This window comes from Marmota monax, unplaced genomic scaffold (genome assembly GCF_021218885.2).
Source record: "Marmota monax isolate L192 unplaced genomic scaffold, Marmota_monax_Labrador192_F-V1.1 WCK01_AAM20220418_F8-fsc00057, whole genome shotgun sequence".
Taxonomy (NCBI): domain Eukaryota; kingdom Metazoa; phylum Chordata; class Mammalia; order Rodentia; family Sciuridae; genus Marmota; species Marmota monax.
This window is the reverse complement of record NW_026693933.1, coordinates 7,519,817-7,542,560: the sequence shown is the minus strand read 5'-3', so window position 1 is coordinate 7,542,560 and position 22,744 is coordinate 7,519,817. Positions and strand designations below refer to the sequence as shown.

The window sequence follows — 22,744 nt, the reverse complement described above, 5'->3', positions numbered from 1 at the left end:
GCAGATATATCCACCTGCTTGTATGAATGTGTTACCTACAGCCCAGTGCTGGTATTAATCAGCATGGCAAAGACATTGGAAATTGCCATGCCATGATTTAACCTCAGTATGATTATAATTTAAAATCTTTTAAGCATCTTATATTACCTAGTTATTCATTAAAAAGTATTCCTAATACTAATACTAAAGAATGTACTTGAAATCCAGGAATTTAGACTATGATTGCAAAATACTATGAATGAGATAGGTGGCAGATCACTGCAATAAGTCACGAGGAAGAGAGAAGGTAGTACTCTGTAAAATAAGCTAGTCATGCTGTGAAAATAAAAAGAATTAAAGATTAAAAAAGCATACCACTGAAGTTTGAAGAAAAAAAAAAAAAGTTTGGTGTCAGGGATGCATGTCAACGTGCATGAACCAAGATGTTGCCTGGCTAAGGCACGAAACATTTTTTAATGGTTTCAAAGGAGGGTGATGAGAATAAGTGACAAGAATACATTGAGTGATTTGTTCCCCCAGCACCAGCCTAGGACTTCAATGAAGGACAAAGAGGCATCAGGTACATGTGCATTGCAAGGACAGCAGATATGGGTTAGGGTGGGTCAGTCTCTCCAGGGGTCGGTGAAATACTTCAATACCCTGCTTGCTCATTCATCCACCATTTTTAGTTCCTTCTCTGGAAAGTATGGAAAGGGAGGGAGAAAGGAAAGGCAGAATCCTGCAGCTATGAGTTACCATCCCTAAATGGGCTGCCCAGGCTTTCCCCAACTCCTGTGGGGAAGTGAAGCAATGGTTCCCAGCCTCCACTAGAGTCAAGTGAGAGAAGCTGGAGAACAACTCATAGAAACCCTGGTTCCTGCAAGAAGTGAACCTTCAGTGTGTCCCTTGTTTGGACATCTGCTTAGGCAAAAGGGAGAAAGAAGACTGGTTACCTTGCCCAGGCAAAAACTAGGAGAGCTGGGCAGCACTTGGCTCTGCCATTTTACCCCTTCCCTGCAGGAGGTTCCCTTTGCCCCCTGAGGACTTTCAAGCTTAGTCTACAAGGGATCCAATATGTGGCTCCTCACTGTTGATTGCAAAGATGGATAGTCACTGCTGACCAGAGAGGCACAAACAATCATGGAAACAGGGCAACATGGGCTGGGGTGAGGCTCAGTGGTAGAGCATGAGCTTAGTGTGAATAAGGCCCTGGGCTCAATCCCTAGTACCAAAAAAACTCGGAGGACAGCAACAACGGACAGACAGCTCTGTAAACCCTCCCCATGATAAATGGGTAGAAAGAGGACAAATGAATCAACGCCTGCCTCCAATCTTCAACTCCAGGTGCATAAGTAAAAGTCTGGTCTTCACACAGAGATGAACTGTCGTTTCCAGCTAGCTAAATTGGTTTTGGTTTATGGTTTATTTATTTGGGTACTAGGGATTGAACCCAGAGATGCTTTACCACTGAGCCTCATTCGTAGTTCTTTTTATTTTGAGACAGGGTCTTGCTAAGTTGTTGAGGCTGGCTTTGAACTTGTAATCTTTCTGCCTCTGCATCTCAAGTCACTGGGATTACAGGTGTGTGCCACACCTGGGTATTTATTCATTTTTTCTAATATCAAAAGAGAACTAGGGAATTATGATATTTGCCCAAGACATTATAAAGGGGTCTGCTACTAGTGCATGGAGACTCTGTAGGGCACATTTGGGATTAGGAATTGAAGAAAAATTTGAACTGTTCAATATTTGTAATTCCATGGAACTTAATACTGCTCAATAAAATAGTCACGAGACTATTTAAGGATTATCATTAAAAGAAAGAGAAATGGCATCCTAGTTACAGACTTATCCACCTTTCTTCTGATGTGCATATGGGAAATTTGCTTGGCATAGTAAATATTTGGATTTGAAAGGTTTTCAGGAATGCCTGGACGAGGACATGATACCCCCTACCTCAGAGTTCTCCCGCTGCTCCTGCTGAGGATACCCACAGGGAATTATTGGGGCATAAGTGTGATTATGACTATTACATTTGAAATTCATTTTGTTGTTTTTGTTTGTTTTAAAAAGCACGTAAGGCTGAGGACGTAGCCCAGTTGTAGTGTGTTCATTTAGCATGCACAAAGCCTGGATTCCCAACACAACTAAAATTTTTAAAAAAGAGGCCATCTAACTGCATGCTACATAAATATGTAAGGAATGGATGTAGTATGCTCCTACTCAATCTAATTAGAATTTATATGCAAAGCCATCTGGGGATTAGACTATACAAAACACCACCTGATAAGGGACCCTAAAATAGTTGACCAAAAACTCTAGTCGCAAGATTTCACTTGTATTATAAGCAACAATAGACATCCAATTGAATTTAGATTCAAAGTTAAATGAACATGAAAGAAGTAATCAAGATAAAGTCTGCGTCCAAACAACATCAAAATTCAGGAAACTGTGATGCAAAGAGATACATATTCCAAAGAAAATGGCATGAAAATACCTAAAGATTTTTTTTTCCTGAGAACCACTGGATAGAATTCCAGTGGTAAATCATAACCTTCAGTTTCAAAATAATCTGCAATGACAGTGTACTCTACGAACGGCCCCTTTGTCAGCTTTTACAACTGTAAAAATAAGTGAGTGGGACAACTAGATAGGACTAAGGGGGAGGCAACATCCTCTAAAAGATGACATAAAGGAATACTTTACATGTGAACAAACTTTGTCCCTGATCAGTTTATCCCCTCAGATGGTAAAAGATGGTATCTATTTTTATTTGCTTTCAGTATTGATGCAGGAATCAGTGAGATGGTGCATTATTTCTGTATAGATAGGGGAAGACAGAGGATGATTCTGAAATTATACAAATCCAACTATGACAGTACTCAAGTCTAGTCTGACTTAATAATTATAAAGGTTTCTTTGGCACTGAGGGAATGGTAAGGAAGTACAAGCCATGATCTTGTTCCCACATGCGGCCACTTTCCCCTAGGAAGGCGGTCACCTGGCCAACATGCGTCAGCCTTGTCCTGGAACCTGGGGAACCTGGAGCCAATGTTTCTCCCTGTTGACTTCTCTCAGGACCCCAAGTTCACACACTCAATATCCTGCCCCTGTAATAAACACCAGGCAGTTACTCTTCAGACCTCTTTCAGTACAGCTTCTGACATCCTGTATGCTGCATTAAGAATTTTAACTGCAGATTTTCTAGTTCCTGGCACATGTGACATGACAGATGGCACCTGATAATGACAGGGAAACTGGGGCATTCCTTAGCTAACACAGTATAATGTGAGACTTTAAAAAAAAAATTACCTGTTTAGGCTGAGCTCCCTTTGAGAGAATGTCAAGTAAGTCAGCGGAGGAGATGAAATAGAAGCGAGGAAAAGCTACACGCTTGGTTTCCAAGTATTCAGCAAGAGCTTTTTCACAAAGAGAAAGCCTAGATGAATGAAAAAATCTTTTTAAGCACACCTTGCCCATTTACTTGTCGACACTTCAACAGAACAAACCCACTCCTTTCACCTGTCCATTCATCACAACAAGCTCACTGTTGAACAGAGTGTCTCCCCCCTCGACACCACCACCCTACTACAATGGATGCATAAGTCATACAAACTGGGAGGATGAGGACACATACATACATATACATACATACATACACACACACACACCTTAATTGAGGCTAAATATCAGACTTGGGTTTATTTCACCCATTGGCATTGTTCAAGCTGAGCACAAGTACATTAGTAAAATGTGACTGCTGAAGGGTCCTTCCTGCCACACCCCACATTGAATGTCTACAAAACACAACTGTCTTCCATCCTCCCACGTCCTCAATGGAGTCATATGATCTAGAATCATTTCTGCTTTATTGTCCTTAGCTAACCAAAAATGAGTCAGAGACCCAGAATCCCTAAAGATTATTGGCTAAACAAAAATGAGTAAATTCTGTAGACAAACCTCTCATTTTAGGAGCTGATGTGCCCATCTTAAATCAAAAGCCAGAATATTTGTGTGACTAGTAACTATTGTAGAATTATATTTGAAAATGAATTTTAAAATGTCCCTCAGGAAAGGGTTTCTAAAGTGTTAGCAGGCTCTCTGTGGATAATTTCTAATAAAAAAAATATACACAAACTAAAATGAGTACCATCCTACTTCCCAGCATACAGCAGGTGTTCAATTAATAGCTGCATAATGGTTTGATGAAAGAATTGGTCAATTGCATCAATGCTTGCAATATAATATTCTAATTTTACCATTATAATAGTTCTTTTGAAAAACAGGATATATTTGAATTTAACTCCCAATAGGTATACCATCTAAAATCTACAAGGCAACTAGATAGTTAGGAGCAAAATTAGAAAATAATTTAGTAGAGATTGAACCTGCAATAATATGAAGTCAAATATTTTTAGGTATATGAAAGAAAAATTATAAAATTAAAGCAAACCAACCACTTTAGATAGCTCTATACTTACCTGTACTGTAAATCCTTAAGTTTTTCATAGAGAAGAGGTCTACAGGCTGCTTCTAAGACATTTTTTATCTTGGCTGTCTCCAACATTAACTCCTACATGAAAATACAACATGGACACTGGAAATTTCTAAATTCTACATCCACTTTGGGGATTAAAAAACAAGGAAAAACATACACTGAGAAAGCAAGGTTAATGAGACTAACAATGCCTGATACTGTATCTGTCTGCTTTTGCTTTTTAAATTTTTAGGTGAACCAAAGACAATGTATAAACACACAGCTTTGGTCAAAGGAAATGTTATGGTAGTGAGCCCACATGGAATTTCTCTTTTGAACCAAATTGTTAAAACAATAAATAGGAGGGAATAAGAAGGGAAGGTGGTGAAAAGAGAGACACACACACACACCCCAGAATCTCAAAGAGTACCCGAGTAAAAAGAAGAAAAAAATTAACTCCCATTTGTAAAAATGGTATAGCTACTGCTCTTTGCCCTAAATCTCTAAATCACCTCTTATTGTCATGTGCACATCTTCATGTGTTCTGTATGACTCTTATGGGAGCAGGGGCAAACTGGTAGTATTATTTGTTACATGTCTCCCCTTTTCAGCCTATCCTTCTTACTGCAGGGATCAACAATCAGTGCCTCGTGGAACAAATATGGCTTGCTGTCTGCTTTTGAATGACTCTGCTAAGAATGGTTTCTACATTTTTAAATAGTTGAAAATTCCCAAAGCAGCATATTTTGACACAAATCAAAATTCTATGAAATTCAAACTTTAGTGTCTATAAATAAGGTTTTCTCAGTGCATGGTCATACCCGTTTATGTAGTGTCTGTTTTCCTTCATGCTACAGAAGCTGCATGATTTGCAAAACCTAAAATATTCACTACCTGGCCATATATGTAAAAAAGTTTCCTGACCCTCATTTATTGAAATGAAAAAAATCCATTCATTTTTGTAAGTCTGATACTCCAAATCATGGTTCTTTACAAAACTTTCATAATGTTCTGAAAACTTCCCAAGCATAGAATTCAACTCGTCTCTGACAAACCTTAAATTCAGCATCTACCCCATCAAATCTTCTGGAGTCTTCCACAAGTTGGATTCGAATATCTTCTGAACAGACAAAAATGCTTTCCAAGTGCGACCAAGTTCGCTGGACTTCCATCCAAGTAAAGATGACAGAGTCTAGTATGTTTAATTTATTTTGCCAGCTTAAGACTTGCTCAATGAAATATTCCACATACTTGCTTTGAAGGAGAGTCTGCAACTGAACCTAAGAGAAAGGCAAAGAACTGTGAGTAGTGGAATTGGTAGACCATGTGCCACAAGGAAGGCATCATTCTGCTTATTGCTGGATTCTTGGACCTGACATATAATGCCCAGAATAGTCATTCAATAAGCTTTTGCTAAATGACTGAATGAGTGAATTAATGGTAGTAAATATTCATGTTAGCATTTTTCCCAAAAGAGAAAAATATAAGCAGCTGCATTTGATGTCTTTACAAGAAGACCACGCATCTCTTTGCAGGCAGGAGAAAATACGGAGCCCTTGGGTGCAGCTCTAGGAGTTAAACTGCTCTTTTATCATTCTTCCCTGGTCCCTGCCTGTTAATCATTCCAAAGTTATGTGCATGTATGTGTGTGTGCTTCAGTCTCCAAAATATAAAAGCAACTTCCTTCCAGCCTGCTAGGCCCTCAAGCTTCCATTGCCCTCTGTTTTCAGGTGACCACTAAGCTCTGCAGCTGGCTTATCACCATGGCTTGCTTTCATGCTGTGGAGTTTGGTTGGCACTGCTCACCACATTCAGATGCTGAAATCTCACAAGGTCACTAAGTGGAATGGCCTCTTCTCATTCTCCTCCACTAGGTATTTAACCCAACCCAAGTGATGAATCTATGGGAGAAAAACCCATTCTGAGGTCTTTGTGATACCATAGAATCCTATTTCTATTATTTCCCAGGCCCCTCCTCCTCCTCTCTCTCTGCCCTTTTGTCTTCTCTTATAACCCAAAATGCAGCCTTTTTCAAGGTTCAATTCCTAGTTGTTTTTTCTTCTTTTTGGATATACATGACAGTGAGTGTATTTTGACTTATACACACATGGAGTATAACTTATGATCCCACTCTTGTGGTTGTACATGATGTGGAGTTACACTGGTTGTATATTCATATATCAATGTAGTAAAGTTATATCCAATTCATTCTATTGTCTTTCCTATTCCCATTCCTGCCTTTTATTTCCCTTTGTCTAATCCAATGAACTTCCATTTCCCCCCTTTATTGTGTGTTAGCATCCACATATCAGAGAACATTCTGCCTTTTGTTTGGGGGGATTGCCCCAGCTTATTTCACTTAGCATGAGAATCTCTAGTATCATCCATTTACAGGCAATTATCAAGAATAAAAGAAACAATAAATGTTGGCAAGCAGGTGGAGAAAAAGGTACACTTAAATATTGGTGGTGGGACTATTAATTGGTACAACTATTTGGGAAAACAGTATGGAGATTCCTCAGAAAACTTGAATGGAACCAATATTTGACTCAATTATCTCAATCCTCAGTCAAAAGACTTAAAATCAGCATACTACAGTGACACAGCCACATCAATGTTTATAGCAGCTCAATTCACAATAGCTATTGCTACACAATCAACCTAGGTGCCCTTCGCCAGATGAATGAATAAAGAAAATGTGGTATATACTCACAGTGGAATATTACTCAGACTTAAGAAGAATGAAATGATGGCATTTGCTAGCTGGCTTATCTTCTATGCCTCTTTATCTAGCTCAACAGTTCTCAAGATACCAACAATGACCTCTCAACCTACTATGCTACTAAACCTCTGTGTTGGGCTCTAGTCTAACTTTCCATCCTTACATGAGTACTTTCCATACTAAACACATGAATATATAATGCTGACATCTCTCTATTATCAGTTTCTCTCCATAGTGCTTTATGTCTAACTATAGGTATTATGTTCCCCAAATAATCTCTTCTACCTTTCTTGTCCAAAGAGATCCCAGCACCTATCATCTTAGAATTCAAGACCATATGCGCTGTACTCAATTTGTATTTCTAGCTTTATTTTACAATTTTTCCATAAGGACAATCTATAATCCAAGGAAAACAAATTCTTAAAATAACTGTGAATGACAGATACTTTCTGACATTCCAAGATTCTATTAATATTGTCGCCCTTGCCTAAACATCCTTTTCTAAAGTCTATTTTTCTGTTGAATGCAAGCCCATCCTTCAAGGCTCAGCCTACACACCATCACCTTTTAGGGACCTCTGCAAGATTTTCACCTTCTCCAATCAGAAAGCCTATGTTTATTAGACTCTTTGGATGCCTTATATTTGTTTCCTTCCTCAAGTGTAAGTTTCTTAAAAATAAGTGTTTATAGTTGCGGACCCCACATGGTATAGTACGTGGAGCCCAGAATAAGTAGCTGCTCAATGAATGAATAAATGTTGAGTATTAGAACTTAGAAAAAAAATCTAAAATCATTCATTAGTATTAAAAATCTATCATAAAACTGTCCACCTTACCTGGTTGTGCTCTAGAGTTTCAAAAAGTTGTTCGTCAGACTTCAGTAATGTAATGCTTGTTCGATAGTGAACTTCATAAGAAAACTCCATAGTTGCCCAGGTCTGGCTAATTTCAGTAATAACCTAGTAATCAAAAGCATGAATCTATTAATGTATACAAAGTTTAATTTAGGATCAATATCTAGGCTATTGCCTAGAATTATTTTTAATGTTTTGATGAATTTCTTAAAAAGCAGAGTAATATCAAATAGTACTGGCCTCACCTTTCTCCTCTAAATAATTAATGGTGATGAGGTTTGCAGAATAAATTCTACCACACCAAAGGAATGAACATCACATTCATACCAAACATAGATTGGATCTGAGTTTTACGTCCTTCCCCATAAGACTCTGCAAGCAGGAGGGGACTCAAAAGATTACCTACAGGCCTAGTAGACATTATTTACACAGTAGTCAGCAGTACAGGTGACAGGTAGTACTCTGAGTGCCTGAATGTCAAATGCAGTTCCCTATGTAAATCTGGGTAAAGTACCTCTCTATGCCTCAGTTTCCTCATCTGTAAAACAGAGATAATAATATCACCTACCTCCAAGGGTTAAATGAGTTCATATAAACAAAGCACTAGGAATGGCACTTGCTCCCAGTAAAGGTTACCTACACATAAGAGCTTTCTGCTGTCTTCGATTGGTCCAACCTCCTGTTTGAAACTTTTACTGTCCTTCTGAATGATGACATTTCCTGCCCAACTCACCCACCCAACCAGCAGAGCAAACTGGGATTCATATCTTCACATCCCAGGGAATCCAAACGAGTTTTGCATCTATGCTAAAGAACAATAGTAGGCTCAGAAAAGAGACTCTTCAGGGTAGCCCTGCAGATGCTACCTTCTCGGTCCCCAGTTCCTTCACAGCTTTGTCCACAATGCTTCGTACATCATCTTCCACTCTGTGCAATTGCAATGCAAGCAGATCTGCCAGTGTTGTGGCTTCATTTATTGAAAAGTTAACCTGATTAGGAAGGAAAAAAAGTAGAATTGACACTGCATATCTATGAGGGCTCCCTTTACCTAATAGCCACAGGAATGTATTACAACTAGAATACACTTACGGGGGCCACAGGTATACCTGGAGTGCCGAAAAGTATGGACAATACAGTCCTTTAACTCACAGTTGCTTAAGCACCTTGGGCCACAAGCCAACGCCGCCACCATACTCACACTAAACTACTGTCTTTTGTCTCAGATCTTCCCTTTGTCGACAGGCTTCTTATCTCTTTTGCCCAGAAAACCCGTTTTTTAAAAAGAGGATCTTATTGTTCATTTATTATAATTTGGTTGAAGTCCCAGGAATCAGGCAGTAGCTCATTTGTCTTTTCTTCCTGAAGTACCCTATTCACTGAACATAATTCCCAGCTGCTTCCGTGATTTAACCTAGTTTTATCACTAATTTAATCTTAGCTCCTTGGCAAAAAGATACGCTAATGCAAAAAGTCATTATTCATACTTACCATGTTAAAAACATAATTCACATTTATTTCTTCATTATCTTGTTGACACATCCCCCCCCCCCAAGCCCTCTCCAGTATTTGGTTCTTAAGACGCACTTGGCTCTTCTACTTTCCAAACTCAACCACGTCCCTTGCAAGAGAGAGGTGACCCAGCCGCATGGTTGCAGAAAAGCCATTTCCTTTCCTGCTCCTACAAAGAATATCAAATCACAGCTTCTTGGAAGTTGCAGCCCCCTGTCTCTCCCTACCCTATACTATTTCCTAGAACCCCCCACTTCTCTGCATAAGGGAGACTTTAATTCAGGTTTTCCCAGGACTGAGGACTTTTCTAGTATATGGGACTTTCAGTGCTAAATCCTGTACCTAGAAAGTCCTGAGAAAACCAGAAGAGTCGGCCACTGTCTCTCTGTAGAGCTTTTGACCTCAATCCAGAGCTGATGGGAATCAGGTCTGTCCTAGAGAAAGGATGAGCAGGGATGTGCAATGGGGCCACCCTGAATAGTTAGGCAATTTATGCACTGAAATGGATACGGGCCCAAATGGCACATGGAGACTGAACCCAGGCTCTGCCCTGCTATTCTGGGGGCAGCCTGGAGGAGGATTCTTTTTTTTTTCTATATTTTCTACCAGAGACAGTACCTTTTTCTAGTTTGCAGAAAAGTATAGCAGGCAGGCAGAGATTGAATTGACATGAAATTATATTGGTAGAAATATTAGAAGGGGTTAGAGATCAGGGTTCACAATCAACTACGTAGGTGATTCAATAAAGATTTTCTGAGTGAATAAATTAAATCAATTATAAGGTCTAAATATTTGATGACTAAAAGATTAGAGAAATTAATGATGATGATGATGATGATGATGATCACGACTATGATAACAATGATGATAGCAGGTTAAGGGACCATTTGTGGAGTGTTTACTACATATCTATGACCTAAACAAATGTAAATAATGCTTGTCATGCAAACTTGGTGAACAAATTGGAGATGCATTATTTTTATTGTATGGGACAGTCAATGAAGGTACAAAGAACAAGTAACTGGCCAGTGACCCCAGAGTGACTCCATGTTAGAGTTGAGCCATAAAGGCTAGGCTGGCTCTGGTCCCATGTGTCCCTATTCTTCCAACCTTCCTTCACATCATGAGAACCTTTCTACACAGTGTGCACCTCAAGTTCTTGATTCGCTTGAGAAGAAGGCACACAGACAGATCTTCCTTTTATGTATTTTAAATTCATAAAGGTCACCTTTTCTGAAGTGAATAAATTAAATCAAGTTTAAGGTAGATGTAATTGCTTTTCAATAGACACAGAAAGGGAAAGAGAGAACCCAAGTGTCACAGACACATGACAATCATTTTATGTCTTCATAAGATTAAAAGCATCAGATGACCATCAAGATGCCTCCATGCTCAGTGAACTGCGGGGGAAGGGTGGATCGCAATGTCACAACTCCCTCTCCCTCCAAATTCACTTCTATGCCTTCTAGTCCCCTCTGCAGTAGGATTCTTTGCTACCATTTGGTGCTCTAAAATAACTTTTCACATTATTTCATTTGCTTCTTCCTCTGACATATAAGAGCAGTTAGTATTCTTCATTTTACTCATTAAACAAACTAACTAGAGAGGTTAAGCAAGTTGCTTGAAATCACACAGCTAGAAAGACATAAAACAGGGTGAAAACTATGCTTTTTGGAGGTCCAGTCCACTGGGCCTATCTCAAAGAATTTGGCCTCAGGTAAATGACTAGAGGCTTTTTCAAACATTTCACTCATTTCAGAAGATGGCAATCAAGGAATTACACTGCACAGAGATCCAGGACACTCACCCCAATGGCCTTCATCAGCTGGTGCCAATGCCTGTCCCTGAGGGCAGGGCTCTGTAACTCTGCGATAGCTCTCAGGGAGGTTGTCATGTCCTTTACAGCACCTTCCAAGCCTGCATATGCCTCCCAGACGCGGACCGCCTTGTCCAGGGACCAAATTTCCTAAAGGAAAGTAGGAGGGGAGAAACAGCTTCCTAGATGTAATGATACATTGTATAATTTGCCTCCTGTGGAAGAATAAATGTATTTTCCCCATCACTGGATTAAGAAATAGAGTAAAGACGTTTAAACACCTGGGCTGGGACCAAAATCAGAATGAAAAGGGATGTGCTTGCTCAAGTATCACAAATCCAGTACACATGAGCCACCTGGACACACCAGTTTCTTGGTCATAAGATCTAAGTGTATGTCCCATGGGCCATCAAATGTGGGGACCTGAGAGACCACAGGACATATGCAATGAAGAAATGCAAATAAGCACAAAATGAGGTTGTCAATCCGGATCCCAAAGACAACCCTTTCCAATATCTGAATTGTTCAAGTGGTAGCCCTGAAATGTGGTTATCCTTACCTTTTGCATGGAACTTAAGTCTTCACTGATTTTAAGATGTGTCAAATAGGGAATAACACCAGCAATTGTGAATAAGAAAACCCTCAACAAATCAACTGGATTTCAGTACAGAGCAGAGGACAATGCAATTGTCTAAAATAAAGATCTGCAGTTGAAAGTGGGAATTAAGTTGTCACCATGCTGAGATAACCAAGGGTACAGAATGAGGTACCATGATCCCATAACAAACACAAAAATAAAAACATTCTAAGTAGGGTCTTTGGTACTGGAATAATATGGGAGAGCAAACTGGGCAGAACTGGTAGTGGCTGAGCAGAAGACTAAGTAAGTCAGGGGCAAAAATATTCTGGGATGAGAAGAAAGAACAAGGCACTCACTTTTTTTTTTTTTTTTTTAAGCTGGGTTCTTGCTGAGCTGCCCAGGCTGGTCATGAACTCCTGAGCTCAAAGAATCCTCCTGCTTCAGTCTCCTGAGTGAGCAGCTGGGACTATAGGCAAATGCCACCACATCTGCCAGGCCCTGCCTTTTTAAGTTGTTTTGTGAGGGAGGATAGGGGGGATACTGGGGATTGAACCCAGGGGCATTTTACCATAAAGCCACATTCTCAGCCCTTTTGATTTTTTTTTTATTTTGAGAGAGTATCTTTACTAAGTTGCTGAAAGCCTAGCTTACTTGCTGAGGCTGACCTTAAATTTATAACCCTCCTGCCTCCCAGCTGCTGGGATTATAGTTGAGCACCACTGCACCAGGCCCTTGCCATTTTTAACTTTATCCAAAGTTCTATGCTCTTCAGAGGGCATACGGTTATGGGAAGTCTTAGACCGCTACAATCAAATAAGCTAAGTTTTGTAAATACTGAACCTCCCTGAGATGCTAGACTAACCATGGCAAGGATGAGAATACTCCATGGAAATCTAGATGTGGCCTACTCCTACTAGATGCCCCAAATTCCAGAACCAAAAGGTGTCTTTTTTTCAGTTACAAAATGCTCATGGTAACTAAGGAAGGAAATCAAGGACTTAATCCCAAACTAACCTCTCAGCCCTGATACTCTTAATCTTCCTCTCTGTTTAGACAAGCATAGGAAGCTCATGATTATAGCTGTTTCTCATAAATTCATTAGCCCTAATATGCGTTCACCAACTCATTCACAGAAAGGCAGGCTTGATTAGAAGTGCAACTGACTAAAAGTGGAAAAAAAAAATACTATCTGATATCATTCTATTTGAAGTAAATAAGGACATGTAGCCCAGCACACCAGATTCTAGGTTAGGGAAGATGGAAGGAGGTGGTGCTGAGAAAGATAAATTGTTGTAATAGACAGTTATGGAACTCGCCTTGGCAAACCTTCTGAGCTCTACATCCATCTGTTCCACATTAATCTGTCTCCACTGGGTGTTAGTCCAATTATCAATGCTTCTCTGAAAATGCACAAGCAGATAAAAGTGTCAACAACATTTGGTGAAAGCAAGTCTCCACAGCAAAATATATAAACTGATGATACACAGTGACTCTATCATCCAGTAGAAAGACGATTTTTTAAATATTAATTGCACTTGTCAAAACTTCCCTATCACCAAAACAAAAAAGCTGTCAGAACATGTCAAGCTTGAGGCTAAAACATTATGATATATTAATTTTTAGTAGCAATTATAAATTCCATATATGCACAGTCATTATCACTTAATCCTGTGTACTCTATATTGATAAGTATATTATTAAATAACAGGTTTCTATAATCCTACATGAAACAAAATCAGCTTTCACAAGAAAATCTTTATCCATTATAAAACAAAACTCTCATTAAGCTTTTATTGATCACATTTTCTATCTTAACATATTTCTATTTGGCTTGCAACTAACAGGAAAATTTTTTCAAGTACATTTTGCAGTATGCCAAGTTCCCTAGAACTTAATTTTGTACTTAAGTTTTTAACTTAACCACACTCAAATTAACTTTGTTTCTAGTTAGTCTTTTTTATATGCACTCACATATAAAGCATGGTCTTATACATTAGTTTATATGCACAAGTGACTGTGTATATGTAACATATACTTATATATTAATTTTTATTTATATTCTATATAATCCCCCAAAAGGATCTGAGTCACTTAGCTCATTACAAAGTTTCATCCTATACTAAAGACAAAAACAAATGACATTCAGGGAAGCAGCTTCCACTATCAGAGATGCATGAACACTAATTCTCAGGGTGGGAGATAAAATCTAATGTGTACATGTTTTAAAATGTTAAATCCAAACAAAATGACTAACAATTGCACAAGTATACAAAAGAATTTTTGAAAGAAAAAAAAAAGCATGCTTTGCAAAAGCACATCTTACTCTAACATAAATAATGACATCCCAGAGTCCCTTGAGCAATTTTATTTCTTTGCGACACTGCTTCATTTGTCTGTACTCTGGAAGAGCCACTTCGAAAAGACGAGCAGAATCTTGCATCTGCATCATTTCTTCTTCTAAGGCCTCAAGCTCCTGATTTGCCTAAGGAGAAAAAAAAAACAACAAAACAAAACACCTGCACACAAAGTGCCAGAGAGAGAGAGAAGCCACACTGTCCTGTAGTTCTGGTTACTTCACTATTTCAAACTTTGATATTGGCCAAATTCTATTATTATAAAACTGTGTGCACATACAAACGAATATGTAATAAAGCCCATCATTATGCACAACCATAATGCACCAATAATAAATGTGGAAAAAACTCTGATTTTTGAAAAGAAAATTCCAAAAAATATTTCTGCAGTATTATTATTGGTAAAATGTAGAAAATTTTCAGCTAGCAGATTCACAGCTACTTAAAAAAGCGAAAGTTAATAAGTGCAACAATGTTACCAATACTTTCCTTATACACATTTCAGCCAAATTTGCTATGGCATAGGATTTCAATGGAAACAATCGATTTTCATTGTACAGCTGGGGGCTGTGCTAGGGACTAAAAGGTTATGCTGTAGAAATTTCCATGTAAGAATAAATTAGCTTTCTATAATCACTTAGTTAAAAATAAAAACTATGTTTTTAAAATTACCCTAAACATTATTAGGTAATATTAATGGCACTCAGGAGAATCATAAATAAAACACAGGAGCTTAAAAACACAACCTAATATAAAAATTTCTCCTTATGATCAAACTCTCCAAGGTTCACCTACCACCTCATCTATGTGGAAAAGTTTACATTTTTCCTCAAATATAAGCTGGCTCATTTTTTTTCTTATTCAATGAGTCATCTCTTAATTTTAGATTTTTTTTTAACAAATTAATGTATTTTCATGGTGGAAGTTGGAGGTGTAAGAACAACTTTTAAGGCAGAAAAGCCATTCCTGGAGTTGGTCTCTGGTTCTGGTGCCATTTCTGTGACTCTCCAGTCTGTATCCCAGCTGCTCTTGATTAAGTGTAGACATTCAACTTGGTTAGTAGCTTTGCAAAGAAGGACTGGCTTTGTTTTATAATTTACACTTCCTCTCATTCTCCTCTCAATCTTAAACAATTATATTACTTCGGTTCATTTTTAACTTTGAAAAATAATACTTTGCTGGGAAATGAGATTGATCAAATTATGCCATGTGTGCCAGGAGTGGTGGCACATGTCTATGATCCCAGAGGCTCAGGAGACCGAAGTAGGAGGATCACAAGTTCAAAGCCAGCCTCAGCAACTTAGGGAAACTCTTTCTCCAAGTAAAATATTTTAAAAAGGGTGTCAGGGCTGGGGATATGACTCAGTGGTTAAGTGTTCCTGGGTTCAATCCCAGTTACAAAAAAAAATTGTGTATAATGTGTATAATATGGTACAGTGAAACCCACTATCATGTATTATTATAATGCACCAATTTAAAAAAAAAAACACTTAATCCTTTTGTGTACCATTAGCTTTTAACTCTTTAAATTGACAAAAACTTATATACAACATATTTTAAAATATGTATACAGTGTGACATGACTCAATAAAGCTAATTAACACGTATTACCTCACATCTTTTGGTGGCAAGAGCGCTTAAAATCTACTTTTTAAAAATGGATAACAATGTTTTCACACCGTTCCAATGTTCATTAGATTTCCTACTGGATCTACTTTATTAGGAATTTTCAAGATACAATACACTGTTATTGACTACATTCACCAGGCTGTTCAATACATTAATGCCTTGGTATCTGTTGGGACTGGTTTCAGAAACACCAGGAATGCCAAAGTCCACAGATGCTCAATTCCCTCATATAAAATGGTGTAGTGTTTGCTTATAACCTACACGCATCCTCCCATATACTTTAAATGATTCCTAGGCTAATTAAAATGTCTAATATAAATAGCTATATTGTTTAGGTGACAAGAACAAAAAGTCTGTATTATTCAGTATATATGCAATTTTTTTCCAAAATATTTTTCATTTGCAGTAGTTGAATCTGAAGATAAAGAATGTGTAGCTATGGAGGGCTCACTGTACATCAGTCGAACTTATTTCTAATTGAACTTTGGTATCCTTTGACCAAGCATACAAAGCTTCTGTCTCCCCAACCTCAATTCTGCCTATTAAAGTTTCAACTAGGAAAATGAAAATATAAGAACTCTGTTTTTGTTTTCACAGGCTATTTATATACCTTTACAAACAAGAAATGGAATTTTTAAAATTTTTTTTTACAAATATGAAAAACTTCATGCACATAAAAAGATGTGTATGTTTATATGGATCCCATCCAGTTTAGGAAATGTTACTGTCTCAGCCTCCTGAGTTTCTGGGATTGTAGTCAACCCAAATTTTCTGATTTTTCTCTTTCCTGGTGCTAATTAAACCACTAAAACCTAAATTTTTCTCTCCTGATTTTCACTACATATGTAGGTATTACAAAGTGCTAAAAAGTTAAAGGTTTTGATATTATATAGCTTTATTCTTCCAAAGACATGTCATTTTTTTTTTCTGTTTTTGGTACTGAGAATTGTAACCTCTGACCCACATCCCCAGCTCTTTATATATTTTGAGACAGGATCTTACTAAGTTGCACAGGGTGTCACTAACTTGCTAAGGCTGATTTTGAACTCATGTCCTCCTGCATCAGTCTGAGCCACTTGAATTACAGCATGAGCCACCACATCCAGCTGCTCAATTAATATTTTTGAGGAATACCTATCCATGATGATGTGAGTGAAGTTCACTAATTTCTAGTACGATATAATACTATAACATGCAAAAATATTTATTCTACTTATAATGGTTGTTTAGGCTTCTATTTCACTAGTGGTAGTAGGATTTTTCACAGTCCCTGGTGTATAAAGTTTGATGAATAGTTTGTTATCTTTCAATGGTTTAAAATGTCTTCCAAGAGCCTCTATCATGAATGAAAGTTGAATGACATTCAAAGAGTTTGGCACTTCTTGAGACAATAACTTGATTTTCTCTTCAAAATGTATAATCACATTAGTTGATTTTCTAATGTTAAGTTTTCTTAGAATGAACTTAAGTTGGTATAATTTGATTGTTTTGTTTAGGATATGTACTCAAGACTGATCTACAATTTTTCCTTTCTCATTCCTTTTATGAAAATTACAGATGCTTCATAGATAGCTTCTGAGTATTTATTCTTCTGGTTTGTGGAATCACATGAAGGAGAAGTGGTTCTTCAAAACTTCCTAGAATTCTACAATCTTTGTTGGAAGATTTTTTTTTTTTGAACTATTGGTTGTTTTTCTTGTTTTACTACTGGTTAATTTTTAGTAATTTTATGACTATTCAGAATAATTACTTGAGATAATTTGAATAAATTATTTCAAAAATTATGTTCACTTTATATTCAGTTTTAATTATGCTCCATGAATTTTTGAATTTCTGCTCTTTCTATATGCTATCAGTCCCTATTTTATCCTAGAGACTATTATTTCTTTTTCCTATTTTGCTCAGTCCACCAGGGGTTTGCCAATATAATTAGACTTTTCTGATAACGACGTTTGGCTTCCTTGATTCTTTTCTGGAGGTACTTGCACTAGAAATTATTTTAGTGATAAATTTCAATTTTGTTTATCCAAAGTATACTTATTTTTCTCATTATTGAAATATACTTTCATTTGGCAGAATTTGAAAGCTACCATCCAGTGCCTTTCAGGTTCCATTGTTCCTGATGAGAGGTATACTATCGACACAATCATTTCTGACAGGTGACCTGTCTTTTCTATCTGGCTTCTTTCACAATCTTATCTTTGCCTTTGATAACAATCTCATGCCTTTGGTGGAGTCTAATTAGATAAATATTAGACATGTATACTGAACAATCACACCAAGAAAATGACTTGAAGAAAAAGTTGTTCCAGTCCTAGTATATTTAAAGTATCCTTCTATATATTCTGTACCTATAAGGATAAGCATCTCTGACTTTTAAACATGTAACTTTATGCTGTTGTGGTATAGAAAAGAAATGGTAAGATTCAATTCACTGTTATAAATATTTACATATAACACTTTTGTTAATCAAGTAAAAAATAATTCCTCATCCACAATCTGTTCAGACCATCTACAATCCAGATACAATCTTAACAACAACAACAACAAAACTTTATTATCACATTCTAACTTCTTCCCTTTCAATGAACATATGAACCAATTTTCTTCAGCCAAGTAAAAAAGACCTTATGCTATAGAATGGTGTTTTCTGAGTTAAAAGCAATTAAATTAAAATCAAAATTTAGAAAGAGATAACAATTGTGTCAACCAGGACACCAGTCTAAGGGGACAGACTAGCTCCAGCATTAGGTCAAACAGGGTGACAATCAGAATGGAGAATTCAGAGTCCCAGCTCCTCCTTCTAAACCTAAGTTCTTCCCTCATTTGGACCACTGGGATATGTTTTTAGAAGAAAAGAACAGTGTAATTGCCCAATGAAAGTTTAAAATGCCTTTCTAAGCCTTCTATGAATTATTCACCATTCTAGATTAGATGCCCACTGTATTTATTCTTAGACTAGACTATAATATTCAACAATATTCATGTGCAAAGTCATGAATACATATGAATTTTCCCATGCTTGAAAGTTACTTAACAAATGTATGACATGTGGGGCTGGGGTTGTAGCTCAGAGGTAGAGTGCTTGCCCAGCATGTGTGGAGCACTGGGTTTGATCCTCAGCACCACATAAAAATAAATAAATAAAATAAAGGTCTATAGACAACTAAAAAAAAATTTTTTAAAGTATCACATGTGAAGTAATATGATGACTAGAATTTGATGCTTTTTATTTAGAAAGCAAGAACTTTAATCCTATGTTAGTCATTTGGTAACTCTGTAATCTCCAACAAGTTACTTAATTATAACACTTGATTCTTTATCTGAAATTGGAAAACTAATAGAAGCTATATCAGAGATGCTGTGAGAACTAAAATGTAATATGAAGTGAAATATGTTTAACAAAATTCTTGACATGTAATAAGTACTCAAAAGAATTAGCAGTAGTTTTCACTTTCACTAATGATTACTTTGATGATGGTGGTGGTATTTGGAGACATGATTTAAAACATAATTTACTCGGGTAAATCTGCTTACCACTGGGTTTTAAACAGTCCTCAATTTCCATAACTAATATCAAAGATAAGGCAAAACATAGCAGTATCTCAGTGTCTAAACATATCTTGCAAGTAGCTAGTACAATGCATATAAGACATTTGAGATCTATATTACCTGATCGAGCACTGTGTATGGATTTTCAGCATTAAAGCCAAGAGGGGCGTAGCTTTGGAATCTCTCTCTGAACTCTGCCTGCTTTTCCTGATCAGAACCAAAAAACAACAACAACAACAACAAAAGTGATTCTCAAGTAGCTTCAATTATCCTAGGAAAGTCTTTCTTAGAAAACAATCAAACAAAACTTTGGTTAATTATCTTACATCAAACAAAATACATTTCTTCCGTATCAGAGTGACCTCTGCATTTTGGAGAGGTGAGACTTCATGTCTGACTGTTGCTGCGATCTTTTTGGTTATTTGCCATCTTTCAGGTAATTCCTACAAAAACAAAGGTGTGGAAGGGGAATTTACTTCAATTCCTAAAAACAATTTAACCCTATAGGATTAAGTAATTTTAATTTTTTTACTCTAACCCAGGAAATCTTTTCATTCTTTCATATAGGGTTTACCAAAAAAAAAAAAAAAAAGTAAAGGAAAAGAAAAGAAAAAAATAAAGAGAAAGAAAGCGACTAAAAGCCCCAGAGCCAGGGATGAAGTGCAGGCTGATCCACTGCCATGTCTGGGTTTGTATCTTCCAAGCATGTGCCAGAGTTGTTCTCATCTCAGAATCAGTGGAAATCTTTTCAAAATAAAGACAAATCCTCAAATTGTTTTGCTGTTATGGGAATAAAATCAAAGTGCTCTGGAAATTACTTTGCTAATCTCTAACAACTAGAAATGGAAGCCAGCCACATTTAGCAATTTAGCAAATAAAAAAGATGCTTTCAATCTGGTGGGGCAAAGATGGCAATGTGAATTAATGTCAGCCTCCACTTTCCTCTGCCTCCCAAAGCTCTGCAAGTACTCTTTTCTTGAGGAAGAGTTTTACTGTTGAAGTTGGTTTACTTTCAATGACTAGAATTTTTGAAGGAGAAGAGACAAAAAGGAAGGTCTATTCCTATTTAATTTTGAACAAAAGCAATAAATAGATACCAGCTCAACTCTGCTCTCCTTGCCTATAATGCAAATAGGTAAAAAACAAGTTATTTTCTTTAAAGAGCCGGGTGCATAATTACCACTGAAAAGCATTCCTTGTGTCTAGACTAACAAAGTATTGTTTCTCTGGGTCATCTCCCAGGACAATGAACTGGTTTGGTCATAGAAAAACAAAGTTATGGATGTGTCCCATAGTGATGGGGTGAGGGGTCAACAACTACTTCTTTCCCTGAACTGCAAAACTCAAAGGTCCTACAGACTATTTTGTAATCTTCAATAAATATTGGATGAATGATTCAGTAACTGCCACTTATGAAGAGTGCACTAAGTATAAATAGTTTTGTGTTGTGGAGAGGGTGCTTCAAAAGAAAAATACATTCTTTGACTCAAACTGTTACATAATCTGAGCAAGACACACACACAGTAACTATTCTACAGCGCAGAATACGTTAACTTCCACTAGGAGACCAACAGGTCATGGCATCAGTACAATTAGGAGACAATATGGTGCCATGACAGGAATACCAAACTAACTCAAGAGACCAGCACTGAAGCCATTGCCTTTTCACCTTGTGCTTCCTCTCAGCAAACCCTGCATCCTCAGCTATGCAGACTCCCACTTTCCATTTCCAAGTCAACTCCATGGAACCTAAATATCCTGTGGAGTCCCTTCAGAAGCCTTGGCTAAGAAGCGAAGGAGAAGTCACATCAGGAGGCTCAGGACCCTTAGCCTTCCTCTAACACAGCAGATTTGCTTTACGTTTGGGGATTCCAAAGTAGATTTCACCTGATGGAAATAAATTTTCTTAAAAATTAAAAAATTAGATATCTCCGAAGTCTAACTTATAACGATCCAATCAAGGAGGTGATGTTGAATCTGAGCCTCAAAGAAATAACTGATTTCAAGAGGCAGAGATTATGTGAGATCTTTGAGGTACAAAACAGGATGGAGATAAAGTGGGCTCTTGTGGAAGCAGGAGGACTCAGAGGCCAGGACAGTGGCTTAAGAAGCAATGAGAACTGAATTAAAATGGGAATCACAGGAATGGAAAAGGGGCAACAGACTAAAAAGAGGCTGCGCCCACAGACCACATGATTGGGGGTAAATGTTCATTTTTTTAAAATTTGTATATGACAGTGGAATGCTTTACAATTCTCATTGCACATACAGAGCACAATTTTTCATATCTCTGGTTGTATACAAAGCATATTCACACAAATTAGTGTCTTCATACATGTACTTTGGATAATGATGTTCATCACATTCCACTACCATTTCTAACCCCATGACCCCTCCCTTCCCCTCCAACCTCTCTATCCTATCTAGAGTTTATCTATTCCTCTCATGTTCCCCTTCCCTACCCTACTATGAATCAGCCTCCTTATCAGAAAACTAAATGTTCATTCTTGACTTTGAGGAGATAATGTTTAAATTTCACATCTAAGGGCTTTTTTCTTTAAAGCACAGAATTATGCATAGATAAGCCTTTGAAAAAAATGCAATGATACCAATGATAATGATGGAGAAACAAAATAACTGTTACAAATTGCTTTAACTAAAGTAAAATTGGGGCCCTGTTACTCTCCATATGCAACTTTAATCTCATTATTCTTCCTCACCAGCCTACATTACTTGCATGTGGCTATACTTATACCTTGAAGTGTCCTGCTTTCTAAATACTGAGAAGTCTAATATGTTTAATACTACCAGAACCTAGAGAAGTGAGCCCAATTTTATAATACAAATTCTGGAGGCCATGGCTAAAATCCCTTACTTCCATGACTTATTTTATGACTGGCTTCTGTATGAATTATCTCAAGGTCCAAGACATGACTCAAAGAATATCCAAATCTTTCTTCAAAGAAGAAATATTTATAGTTGGTGCTACTCTGTCATCTCTCAGTCATGTGAAATATCTACCTGTCCACAACGTCTCCTCTCACTCCATGTCATAACAGGACTATCTGCACCAAGGATAGTTTTATGCTTGAGTAGAATTTAATAATTCATACATAGTAATTTTCTATAGTCAAGAGAACACTTATAAATATACTGTTGCATTTAATCCTCACAAAACAGAATGAGGGATATGAAACAGCCCAGCCACTGTGAAAATCAGTTTGGCAGTTCCTCAAAAAGTTAAACCACCATATGACCCAGCAATTCCGTTCT

At 37.3% G+C, this 22,744-nt stretch overlaps 1 protein-coding gene across 4 annotated transcripts in view; it reads right to left on the bottom strand.

Moving 5' to 3' along the window:
* Window positions 1-22,744, bottom strand: part of Dnah11 (dynein axonemal heavy chain 11) — a 331,880-nt gene that overhangs the window by 248,810 nt on the left and 60,326 nt on the right. For all 4 annotated transcript variants that reach the window (XR_009228549.1, XM_046463517.2, XM_058585343.1 and 1 more), the window contains 10 exons: window positions 19,798-19,914; window positions 19,592-19,678; window positions 14,260-14,418; window positions 13,253-13,336; window positions 11,348-11,506; window positions 8,898-9,020; window positions 8,014-8,136; window positions 5,512-5,736; window positions 4,461-4,552; window positions 3,292-3,418 (listed from right to left, as the gene is read on the bottom strand). Coding sequence is in view for 3 of the 4 variants with exons in the window: in XM_046463517.2 (XP_046319473.1) it covers window positions 3,292-3,418; window positions 4,461-4,552; window positions 5,512-5,736; window positions 8,014-8,136; window positions 8,898-9,020; window positions 11,348-11,506; window positions 13,253-13,336; window positions 14,260-14,418; window positions 19,592-19,678; window positions 19,798-19,914 (1,296 nt within the window). In the remaining variant the exon portion in view is untranslated. The remainder of the gene's footprint in view (window positions 1-3,291; window positions 3,419-4,460; window positions 4,553-5,511; window positions 5,737-8,013; window positions 8,137-8,897; window positions 9,021-11,347; window positions 11,507-13,252; window positions 13,337-14,259; window positions 14,419-19,591; window positions 19,679-19,797; window positions 19,915-22,744) is intronic.